The sequence below is a fragment of the Epinephelus moara genome, chromosome 6, assembly GCF_006386435.1.
Source record: "Epinephelus moara isolate mb chromosome 6, YSFRI_EMoa_1.0, whole genome shotgun sequence".
Lineage (NCBI taxonomy): Eukaryota > Metazoa > Chordata > Actinopteri > Perciformes > Serranidae > Epinephelus > Epinephelus moara.
In genome coordinates this window covers 16,823,236-16,835,643 of record NC_065511.1, presented here as the reverse complement: position 1 = coordinate 16,835,643, position 12,408 = coordinate 16,823,236, and the positions used below count along the sequence as shown (strand labels likewise).

At 39.5% G+C, this 12,408-nt stretch overlaps 1 protein-coding gene across 3 annotated transcripts in view; it reads left to right on the top strand.

Annotated features, from left to right (window-relative positions):
- grb10b (growth factor receptor-bound protein 10b) overlaps nt 1-11,589 on the top strand; it is a 79,284-nt gene extending 67,695 nt beyond the window's left edge. For 2 of the 3 annotated variants that reach the window (XM_050046140.1, XM_050046142.1), the window contains 11 exons: nt 640-755; nt 1,203-1,277; nt 2,980-3,117; nt 3,410-3,520; nt 3,882-3,980; nt 4,092-4,169; nt 4,482-4,598; nt 5,029-5,095; nt 5,209-5,296; nt 5,426-5,519; nt 6,526-11,589. In XM_050046140.1, the coding sequence (XP_049902097.1) occupies nt 640-755; nt 1,203-1,277; nt 2,980-3,117; nt 3,410-3,520; nt 3,882-3,980; nt 4,092-4,169; nt 4,482-4,598; nt 5,029-5,095; nt 5,209-5,296; nt 5,426-5,519; nt 6,526-6,672 (1,130 nt within the window). In that variant the 3' untranslated portion in view covers nt 6,673-11,589. The remainder of the gene's footprint in view (nt 1-639; nt 756-1,202; nt 1,278-2,979; nt 3,118-3,409; nt 3,521-3,881; nt 3,981-4,091; nt 4,170-4,481; nt 4,599-5,028; nt 5,096-5,208; nt 5,297-5,425; nt 5,520-6,525) is intronic. The other variant, XM_050046141.1, reaches the window with a different exon arrangement.
- Nucleotides 11,590-12,408: the final 819 nt, after the last annotated feature.

Sequence of the window (12,408 nt, the reverse complement as noted above, 5' to 3'; positions counted from 1 at the left end):
AAATGGCTTTTTAATATACACATGATTTTTTCCAGACAATGTTTATCCTTACACATTAAATAGTGCTCAATTTTTACTGGATGTTTTTATTACTTTTAGACTAGTCAGTAAGTCTAGGTTGAAATATTAAGGAGATTAGTCATTAGGAAATCCCATAATGTTGACAGGGGCTTACCCTGAATAAGAAAGGATCTAACAAATTTTGTAATTAAATACTGTTTGTGTTCAAATAAGAACTGACATGTCAAAGCAGATTATAAATGCCTAAAAAAAAGATCAAATTACCTGTTGAGATGAAGTGACTGCACTTTTTCTTTCAGTTTCATTTTTGCGTCTGGCTTACGAGAAACACTGTTGAAGGGCCTTTCCCTTGAATTTCAATATCTACACAAATCATTAGAGATTTCCACGGTACTTGTGTGTCATAGTGAGCAAAACGTTGTGGTTTTTACTTTCAGACAGGAGTAAAACACTCACATATCACTTAATTGACAGAACATTTTATTTTATGTTAAGTAATGTTTTATAATTAGTATAATCTTACATGCAGTGTAGTTGTAGGAAATTCTGAGTACTTTGAATAATCAATACTAACTTCATGCATTGCTGTCGTTCCTCTCTCTGCCTGTCTCACCTCAGAGCGCTGTCTAGAAGACCATGAGCTGGTGGTTCAGGTCCAGGCCTCAATGAACAGCGACAGCAGATTCCTCTTCAGGAAGAACTATGCCAAATATGAATTCTTCAGAAACCCGCTGGTAATTACTTTTTCCTAGACATTTCTTGCCGTGTCACTCCTGACACTTCTTGTTGAAATATGTTACACGTATAGCCTGTAAAACAGAAATACACCTGCGGCAACAGCTCAGTTTGGATTTTGTTTTTGCATTTCTGTGATTTTTAACACTATTTATTTTTAGATATGTTGAAATAACCTGATAGTTTCTAGTATTTAGAGCATTCAGCCAAATAAGAGATGTTTAAGAGTTTCCAGGTGTAATTTGCTCTAAAGATTGGCCATTTGGCTCAGAGATGAAATGACAGACATGTTCTTCAACAGTGTCTTATATTTTGACAGCTGACTGTACTAATGAGATTTACCTTTCTTTTTCTGTCACAAATTCCACCCTATAATTATTGTCACAGTGGCTAATATTCTCTGTCTGTCTGCCCCTCCGTCTCTCTCCACCTTCTTCTTCCACCAGACATTTTTCCCGGAGCAAATGGTCGCGTGGTGCCAGGAAACCAATCGTACGATTCCACCATCTCAGCTCCTTCAGGTACAAGCGGCGCACACGCTCGCACGCTTTTCTCTCCTGTGTCTGTCTCTCTTTTCTCTCCTCTTCCTGACACACACACACAGCTTAGCTTACCTCAGAGTCAGCACCCACTACATACTGTACAATCAAACTGACATACCTCACCTCTGACCCTTAGACAGTGTGTCTCGTCAGTGCCTGCAGTAATAACTACCGTTGATCCCCTGTTGACACACGACTGTCTCGGCACACGCACCGCAGGCCCCACACTTGCGATGGATGGAATTAGGCAGTCAGAAATAGAACATTCAGTTCCTCACGTACCTACCGTATGTTTGCACAGTACAAATTCACACTCTTGTGTCATGCTACTTATCTGCTGCACAGGCTGCTCACGGGCCATACACTGCTTTCACAAAAGATGTAAAGAGAAGACAAAAGTCTGGGAGGAGACCAGACAAAAAGATTCTTGGGATTTTGAAGAGCTTTGATCTTAATGGATGGAGGGTTTACATGCAGTCTGGCTCTCTGCTGTATCAAGTAATGGAGCTGTCAGAGATGGAACCACAAGTGGAATCCATCCCTTCATCCTCGCTACTCACAGAAAGCTTTTAACTCCCCCGCTGATCATATAGACGTTATGCTCTACATAGAGGAGTCAATAAATGAATGGGGATGTGGCGAGGTTGAGTTGTGTCAGGAATCCCCAGTGTTTGACTTATTCTAAACACAAAATCTTTGCACTCAATTAGAGTGCTGTCCAAACCGAGACGCTTTCTGACCCCGGCTCAGCCAGGTGTTTGCAATATTTCCCCATTTGTGCAAGAAGCACATGTCGACGCGGAGCAGCCGAGGTGCAGCGCCTCGAAAAGAAAGCTTCTTCAATGAACGTCGCGTGTGAACGTGCGCTCCGCAAATGTTGGAAAATGCTCATGCATGAGGCCCATTGTGGGATGTTTCCAAAACACTGGGAAACATGTGCTTTAGATATTGAAGAGTCTTCTGGAACAGTTTACCTTCCAGCCGCAAGCCACAGATTCCAAATCAGCTCTAATAACTTAACCTGCCACTTCATGGTGCGATATTTTTGTGAAACATGGAAACCGCAAATACTTCACACACCCACAAGACAATTTAGGCTTTAAGGGCTCCCATTAGAAATGAACTGTATGTTGAGTCAACGTATGTTCTGTATTTGTCTTGGCAGGGACATTGCATAACATGACACATTGTGTTAAAACATACATACTATTTCTCCTTTTTGTATTTAAATTAGAAAATTAAAAAATAGAAATTCATCACCAGCCATGCTTAACACGTCTTCTTCAGCTCTCTTCAGTACTCCACACGCTTTAATTTTTTAGACAGTAGCACAGTGTCTGGCCTTGTCGTGGTCGCTACCGTGGTGTGTAATAATTCAAGCTGCCGCCCATCTCAACCGTCAGCTGTCCATCCTTCGCTGATGCAAGAAGCCCAGATGACACTGTGTTCTTTGACAAAAAGCAATTATCTCCTGTCTGTGATGCCTCTACAGATGGTGTCTGCTGCAGCTTTCAGTATCTTGCTGTGATGGTGACAGAGAGCTTAGAGGCTTCAGATGTGATCCAGCGTTGCCCTCCTGAGGCAGAGGGGCCCTCCTCCATGGAGGACACTATAGGACGAAAAAATCTGATATTTTGTGTGCTGATCCCCGGCTTTGTGTCTTTCTTTGTCCCTCCTTCAGAACTTCCTAGCGACCAGTAGCTGTCCAGAGATCCAGGGGTATCTGTATGTGAAGGAAGTGGGCAGGAAGTCATGGAAGAAAGTTTACATGTTCCTGCGGCGCTCAGGACTTTACTGCTCTACAAAAGGAACCTCAAAGGTAACAGCAACTCACCATTTTCATCTTCAAGGGAGGGAATAAGATGTCATCGTCACTTTCCCTTTTTAACTCTGTAATTACAGTCATTATTCATCATTATATAACTCCAATTCATACACCAGTGACATTTTATAGTAATAACACAGCAAATATTCCAGATTGAATGTAATTACCTTCCGAGAATCCGCCTTTTATTGATGGTGGTCTCTCTGCATGTGTCTGCGTCTGTCAGTATACCTCCAGGCTGTGTCTCCCTGTGATGTTCTGACTTATTAATTATTTCTGTCTCCAGGAGCCCAGACATCTACAGTTTCTAGCAGACCTTGAAGACAGCAACATCTTCACTGTCATCACAGGCAAGAAGCAGCATGGTGCGCCCACAGAGTACGAGTTCTGCATCAAGGTGAGTCTCAGATGACAGAAGTGAGATGAAGATGGAGCTGATTTTTAATGAAATATTATGAGCTGAGGAATGACTGACATCCTGTGCAGCAGCTCTTTGTCTCGTGAAAAGGGCGTCGGCATGCATGCATATAGATGTATATATGGGTGCTGATATACTGGTTTATTGCCAATGTTTATTTACTTAATTTCTTTTATAACTAAGTTTTAATGTTGTATGTATCAGTTAAAACATGTTTTCTTATTATCCTCATCAGCTCAGTCACTCCCATCAGTGACAGTGGTGATAATGGTGGAGCTAGCAGTAATAATGATGATGATAATGATTACTATCACTGACTCTTACAACTGTTAATTCACAGCCCAATAAATGTCGAGGGGAGTTGAAGGAGTTGAGGATGCTGTGTGCGGAGGATGAGCAGGGAAGGACCTGTTGGCTGACGGCCTTCCGGCTCTTTAAGGTAAAACACTGTGACAAAAAATATATAACATAGTTTTTCATGGTGTATACAGTACACTTACTAAGATTTTGATAGTGTTGGTTAACCAGTTTGTTCCTTTTTTCTTTACAGTATGGGATTGTGTTGTACCAGAATTATAAGATTCCCCAGCAAAGAAAAACCTTGCTGTCACATTTCTCAGCACCTGTGGTAAGTTTTCTGCTTTATTTAAAAAAGTAAAACACCTTAAAACCTCAGTGCCACAACATTGCTTTGAATAACTCCCAGATCTTTAACATGAGCAAATACTGGTTGTGCAGAAATACTTTATTAATATGCACCAGCAACAGCTAACTTACCAGTCTGACAAGTTTAGGAGTTGATATTCACAGAAAGGCTTAGTCACCTGTGCCACCCCACTTTTTATTGCACTGCCTTTGCTTATATTTGCACATAGCTGGCACTTGTGTTGCTGCCTCTGACTCTACTTCTCAACCATCATGTATCTCTGTCTCCCTCTAGCGGAGTGTATCGGAGAACTCCCTCGTGGCAATGGATTTCTCAGGGAGGATAGGCAGGGTGATTGACAACCCTGTAGAAGCTCAGAGCGCCGCCATGGAGGAGGGACATGCGTGGAGGGTGAGACACAACCTCAGTTTTTATGTTATCTCTGACAACAATGCTCGGAGCGGACCTTAAAGATCTCCACAGATGGCACTGTTTATTTTTGCTCAAATATTCATACAGAGCTTATTTTCCTCTGGTTGTAATTGTTGATTTTTTCAGTTATTCTGAGCTGAATATTAGTAAAGCTGATATGGCCATGGGGCAGCTGGCAAAATATGAAAATGGTCAGATTTAATCTAATGGATTTAAACTCAGTCCACAATGATTAAATTGGTGTAATCCACTGTCAACTTTGCTCTTATTTATTTGTCTTCACTGTTAAGAAATGTGAAGCTTCACCAAACAAATGTACATGAAGTAGATGTACACACCCTTAACTGCCATGTGCACCAGATCATGAACTAATCCCCGTTGTTTTGTCTGTATGTGGCATCTCTCTCAGAAGAGGAGTCAACGAATGAACATAATCGGCTCCCACAGTCCACTACACCACTCCTCACTAAGCTCAGGTAAAAGCCATTTACAAAATTGTCTATCATGAGCTTCTTCTCATATTTTTTCTTTAAGTTTTAACATGAACAATTTGACATGCATTTAAATGTATTTTGCATTTTCTCTGCAGTCATCCACATAGCTCAGTTGTGGTACCACGGCAGGATAACCAGAGAAGAATCCCATCGCATCATCCACCAGCAGGGACAAGTCGATGGGTAAGGGAGCTGGAGCGAAAACACATTTTACACGTGTTATTTTTTTCTTCTCCATAATTTTTACCTACTGCATCTATAAAGTCATATGAATATTTTTCTCACAGCGACCTTCTTTCTCTTGGTGCACAGGTTGTTTCTGCTGAGAGTCAGTCAGAGTAACCCCAAGGCGTTTGTGCTCACATTGTGCCATCACCAGAAAATCAAACATTTCCAGATACTACCGGTATGCATTGCTTTGTCTTTTATACACATATATATTTTTTACTCACTAATTGTTTTTATCTTTTATTAAAAAGTGGTCATTGAATGTTGAAAGCAGTTGTAAGGTGGTAGTATTAAAGGAGCAGAGTGTAGGATTTAGTGGCACCTAGTGGTGATGATTGCAGATTACCACTATCTTAAACTTCTTACACGTGCAAAGCGTGAACTCCTGGTTAGAATTCCTTCAGTGTTCCTTGTTAAGGAGGTTTTTACCAGGAGCCAAATTATCGGCAGATGTCTTTGTCTCCAAAGCAAACAGACAGCATGATTTAAACCCAAAAAAACCCCACTGAATTAAACAGTTCACGTTAAAAAAATCAGTGTTTGTACGACGTTGCTGGTTATAAAGGGGCTGCTAACTACAGTCACCAATAGAGAACCAGTCTGGGCTACTGTAGAAACATGGCGGTTTAACATGGCGGACTCTATGGACAAGGACATGCCGCTTGTGTATGTATGAATGGCTCAAGGCAATAAAAACACAACAATTCTTATTTTCAGGTGATTATACGCTAAAGAAAACATACTGATTATATTTCATTTCTGTCAATAGATCCCTCTTAATTCTACACACTGGACCTTTAAAGCTATTTTAGTTATTTATATGTCTCTTGTGACATGTTTATTTTCTTTCTTGGGTGACAATACAACCTTTACGATTATATTGATTAAAATTATTTATGGCAAAAGACTCACTAACTGTTAGTTAGCCCAAAGTTTTTGTGGACTATGTCAGTCGCAGAAGTCAAACCATTAACCGTTTGGTCTTACTTGTATAAAAAAGGTTGCTTAAATCCAGGATCTCTCTAGAATGTTGGAAGTCAGGCAAAAGATTGATAGAGATTTGTTGCTTACAAGTCCAAATACATAAAAATCGTTGTTATGGTGCTTTAAAAAGACTCTGATGTTCTTGCCCTCTCTTTTCTCCTGCCCCGTGGTGTTTCGATGCTCGCTCTTGACCCCGGCAGTGTGAAGAGGACGGCCAAGCCTTCTTCAGCCTTGACGACGGCGCCACCAAATTCACCGACCTGATTCAGCTGGTGGAGTTCTACCAGCTCAACAGAGGAGTGCTGCCTTGTAAACTCAAACACCCGTGCACCGTCGTGGCCTTATGACACCTTCGGATCATCTGACCCCATGACCCCCATCACTTGACCTGACTCTGCCTAAAACAAACAAAACTACAAGAATCTTTCTGTTGGTTGGTTCTTTTTTTGTTTTTATCTTTACAAGAAGCTGGTGAATTGACTGATGTTTTTGTTGTTTATATTATTGTGAGTCCGCCAGAGACTGCTGACATGTTGGATTCCTTTTTGCATGGATGTTTGAGGAGCTGGATGCACAACCTGCTCACAAGGTTCCTCGGTCAAGAGGAGAGAAGATGCAGGAAATGAACACTGCCGTTTGTGTCAATGCTGTCGCGAAATCTTCCACAATCTTACTACCCATAGTCATCAATAAGCTCGGACACAGTGACCCTCAAGGTTTTATCACGCAACTCAAGTGTAGACTGTGTATCCCTTCAACTGGACAATCAGCAGGACAGTTCGAGCTCCCGTGTGGGCCACTCTGCTCTCTGAGAACAAACTGTAGTCTCATTCAAGCTTCCTCACACATCCTCAAAGAATATACTGTAGATGGAGAGTTGATTGTCTCTTAGTTTTGCACTCATCAAACTGGGAGTGGCCTTTTGACGGTGCATGACTTCTCAGCTGTCTTAACTGTGAGATGGTGCCACCGCCCTCTAGTGTCATAGGCATGTAAGGACTTGTTAAAATTCAACATGGACGAGATTTGGAGGTGCCAGAGAGAGGGCTGCTTCTGAATCCTTTTTGAGGATTGGAAACATCAGATGAAAACGGCTAAGGAAAAGTCTGGAACTGTTGACACAAATTATTTTTTTAAATAGGGGACAAAACAAAATCTGCGTTGTCCACCCTCACGGAAATTTTATTTGCTCATCCCTCACCTCACAGGGTTTCTTTTCTTGATACATTGCAGTTATGTATTGTTATTAATGGTCTCTTTGATAATATATTTTTTTAAAGCCCACCTTTTGCATCCTGGATATTTTCAACTCTTCATTAGTCACATATACCACAGTAAGGTCATTCTGTACTTGTTACTCTGTCGCATGCTCCATTTCCCGAAAGTATGTCCACTGCAACTTCCACAAACATGAATAAGCATTAATCAAACCATGGTGTCATTCAGGGTGAAATAACAAGGAATAAAGCTAGATGAATTTTGTTACCAGGTAGACCGTTTTGGTGATTGTAAAGTTAAAAGTGCCGGCAAATGCACGATGGAATATGCTGCAAAAGATAAAGTGGGACAGTGGAGAGTATCAGTCTTTTGTTCAGTCTCCTCACCACAGCACAGGGAAGGATAACCACTAGCATTTCCTTCAGGTGTTCTTCAAGTGATAGCGAATCAAAGGAAACTAAATTAGATCCCCCCAGAGATACAGTGGATCCTGCGTTAAACATCTGTCCTGGTTCCAGACTCTCTCTTCACAAGTGTTCCACAAACCGCCTCCTGCTGTACCTGTTAAAGTCAGTGAGATGCTGTTGGACATAAAAGTGGCTAGAAACATGGGTGAGTGTGCTCTGACTCCAGACTCTGGTGCAGTACATCCCATATAATGCAGCCCTGTTCTGCCTGGAAGTACTTGTGAACTAGCAGTATTGCATATACACCTGCTGCCTACTGCACGCCACCTCTTTGTGAATTCAGGCACACTGTCTATGAAAAGTTAGCTCTTGCTACAGTGTGGAGGAAAATATGTCAAGAGGGAAGAGTATTGAAATGATCTCTATCTCTTCCTCCTCTCAGCCCGTCATATCCGGTCTCATCGCACTTTCTTTAGCCTGCTGTTGGATAAAATGAAAATGCACCATCAGCGGTGTGGCAGCAGCGTAAAACTGGAAATTTTAGGACTCAGACCTCTGACTGCAAATGTACCACACGGCCCACTTTATTTTATTATCTTAACCCCTGTCCCTTCATTTAAATTTAGAGTTGCCTCTGGTACATGCTGTGTTTTTGATTGATGATGATGAGATTGTCAAATCAAAAACATAGAATGTAAAACTTGTTTTCCTAATGCCAGCCAAGTTAGTAAAAAAAAAAAAAAAAAAAAAGTATTTGAATGGATTACGCTTTGTGTTTTGGCCATGTCTGCGATGGAGCTCCTTTAATTAACTGTAGTGCAAGGAAGATTTCAGCACCGTGTCTCTAGATAACCTGGATTAAATTTCTTTTTAAATAGACAGGGCTACTTTTTCAGCACCTATTGACCATGTCTGGAACTAAATGGATAACACATGAAGAGCAAATCCCAGCCATCTCTAATTCTAGGAAGACATATTGCATGTAAAAGCCCAAAGTTATTGGATGTATATCTGATGATATTCATATTCGGTGTCTGTCACTCCCAGTAAATTCACCAAACCCTCTTTGAAATGACGCACCACAGTTGTTGTTCCATGTCAATACATGAAATTTCTAAAACCTCACTCTCTAGTTTTATTTAGTCCAAGCTCTGGTTAGGTCACAGGTCAGCAGACATTTACATATCTATTTGTACTTGTACTTGTAATGCAACATCAGCCATGATTGATTTACCTGCAGGTTATCTTGAACATCTGAGATGCAAAATAGCCACACCATTTTGACTTTTTGTGCATGGTCACCATTATTTATCTAAAATGCAATGACTCAATCATTATTTTTAAGTATTGTTGCAGCAAAAATGTATTTATTTATCTGGATGTGACTGATTACTTGAAAATTTTAGATTTTTTTTTTTTTCTCGGCGCTGTTCTGTACTGTTTTCTATTGTCATTACCATGAAATGATTGACCAGTGTGATTTATTATTATAATTATTATTATTATTGTAATGACATAGCATCTATTGTTTTATTTTGTTTTATTTTTGTCTCATTCAAAAACAATTTTTTTTGTCATCATCATCACTTGTTTTGAGGCGATGTTTCAAAGCACACTGGCATCCATAGTGTTAATGTTGTCGTTCTGATAGACGACAGATGGAATGTTGAGAGATTAAGAAGAAGTACTCGAGTTTCCCAAAGCATTCATCTCTACGTTTTTAGCCATTTTAATTTCTGTTCTCTTTTCTCCCACATCTATAAAAAAATAAGATTTTCAACCCCTGTATTTTAAAAAAAGTAAGTAATAAAGCCACAAATATTTTGGGAAACTGGGTCAAGTAAGCCTCAACATTCTCATAAGTCACTAGAACACCATTGCCTTGATGAAACAAATTTAGAAATTAATACAGACAGTCACATTTTTATACCCTTAAAACTGCAATGAACAGGGATGTGAAAATTCCGTGTAATTCAAACGATACCAGAGCAACCTTATTGGATGGGTTACAGCATTGACCTCCTGTCAGAGAATGAAGAAACTTAATTTAGTAGGTAGATTTTTATCACTTGCATGAATGTGGATTTTGAGTTTATTGTGTAGAGATTCTGTCACTGATATTCGATATTAAGAGGAATCTGGATTATAACAATACATAAATTCATTTGTAGTTGCTGAAAGTCATCTTAAGCTATCGAGACATCACTGAAATAATGATGCTAGCTGTTTGTTAATTCCAATCTAAGTCCCCTGAAATTCAATTCCCACTCTGCACTCATCTGCAAATTCACAAGATGTTGTTTTGTTTTTTTCTCTGACTGACGTGAATGGTAGCAGATGTCATCATGTGAGGGACAGATAGCCTTTAAGGTAGAGGGAGTGTTAACAGTCATAACAGTCATATTCAGATACTCTAAATGCACAAAAGCAGGAAGTTAATTCAATAAGTGAACACATGAAAAATAAATCAGGGGATCTGGATATCCACGTTATTACACTCAACAGAAATGAATGTAACTGGGTTGCTCAGGGTTGACTTGGAGCATGTTAACTACTGGTCCATCAGCTCTCTTGGACTTTTATGTACAAGATGATGATGGATTCATTACTATTTTAGTTTTGTTAAGCTGGGAGTTGTTACAACAGACTTTTCTCCATTATGTGCTCCACCAATCTGCTAATTATTATGGTTACTTGAAAAATATCCTCGCGGCAGAATGGAGTAGATCCAGTGCTATTTAAAATTAACAGTGTTGTTCATTTTGTTGTTAAAGCTGTTTATGAAAACAAAAAACTAAAATACTTGCCTGGCTACCTGAGCTGATTTAAAACCCCCATCTCTAACAACAAATATCCAATTTATAAAAAAGATCCCAATTTCACGCCATCATTTTTTTGCAAATTAAAATAAATAATAATCTGATTTATGTCATTATATTAGACACTCAAACATGTAAATAAAATAAGTGACAATGGAGCGCAGTGTCAGACTTGGTAGCCAGGTAACTTGCAACCACAGATGGTGCCTCTGATGACTTCTCTTTATCTGCACAAACCAGACCTGACGTGGACCAAATGACAGACAAAGCTACCGTTCAGAGGGGACCGTTCACACTCAGAAACCTTGCAATTTTCAATATGTACTCAGTAAATATGATTCAAAAACAGAAAACGGCACTCGAAAGGAGATTGAGAATGAACGCTTGTGTTTTTCAGTTGCAGTTTCAGTTTACTTTTGGAGTTGAAAGTGAATCGTCCCAGATTCCTGCAAAGATAGATTGATCGATTATCATCTTGACTCATGCATTCATGTCATAATGCAAGATACCTTGGCTGTACAAATGAGTAAAGTAAAAAAATATATCTATATATAAAAATATAAACTATTATGTATTTCAGGGAATGCAAAAACGAAAACAGTAACTTGTCTCTTTTTTTTTTTTTTTAAAGAGAGAGCTCCTGTATTCAACATGTGCTTTGCTTCAATCTGTAAATAGTTGAATGGCTTATAAATCTTAATTGTAACCTTTTCAGGTATTTTTGTACAAATAAGGGACTGATATATTCTGTTTATTGTAATTAGAATAAAACATTAATACATTGATATAAAACCTAAACAGTGTTTGTCTTTATTGAGGGAAAATTCCTTTTTTTTTTTTTTTTTTAAAGATATTTTTTGGGCATTTTTAGCCTTTAATGGATAGGACAGACAAGTGTGAAAGGGGAAGAGAGAGAGGGAGAGACATGCAGCAAAGGGCCACAGGCTGGAGTAGAGCCCGGGCCGCTGCGGCAACAGCCTTGTACATGGGGCGCCTGCTCTAACACTAAGCCACCGACGCCCCGGGAAAATTCCTTGGGCTAAAGAATGAAACTCTGCTGTATCAGATTTATGTAAAAGATTTATACAGAGGGTTATACAAACTATACTACATGTGCAGTGGTTGTCATCTCTATTGTTTTCCAGATTCAGGTGTATCCTGAGTATAGAAAACATTAAGTCCTATCCTGAGCCAAATACATATTACAGGTTGGGTTTTTTTTCTAAATGCTTCGGCATCATCTTTGAAACTATTGGCTAATTTTGCAAAACTTTACACACTAACCACAACACCTTATACCGAACCAGCAAAACATTATACATCACTCATAAAAGCAATTCTTGCAAACTCTTTTAAGCTTGAAGCACCAACTACACACTGAAAGTATAACCTGTGGCTTTTGTTTTTTTTCTGTGTGCATGGCAGAGCAGTTTGCAATAGTTAGATAACACAAGTAAACACAAAATGCAGTTTTTAAATGAAGGGTTTTATTAATGAGGAAGAAAAAAATCCAAAGCTACATGGCCCTGTGTGAAAAAGTGTTTGCCCCCTAAACCTAATAACTGGTTGGGCCACCCTTAGCAGCAACTACTGCAATCAAGCGTTTGCGATAACTTGCAATGAGTCTTTTACAACGCTG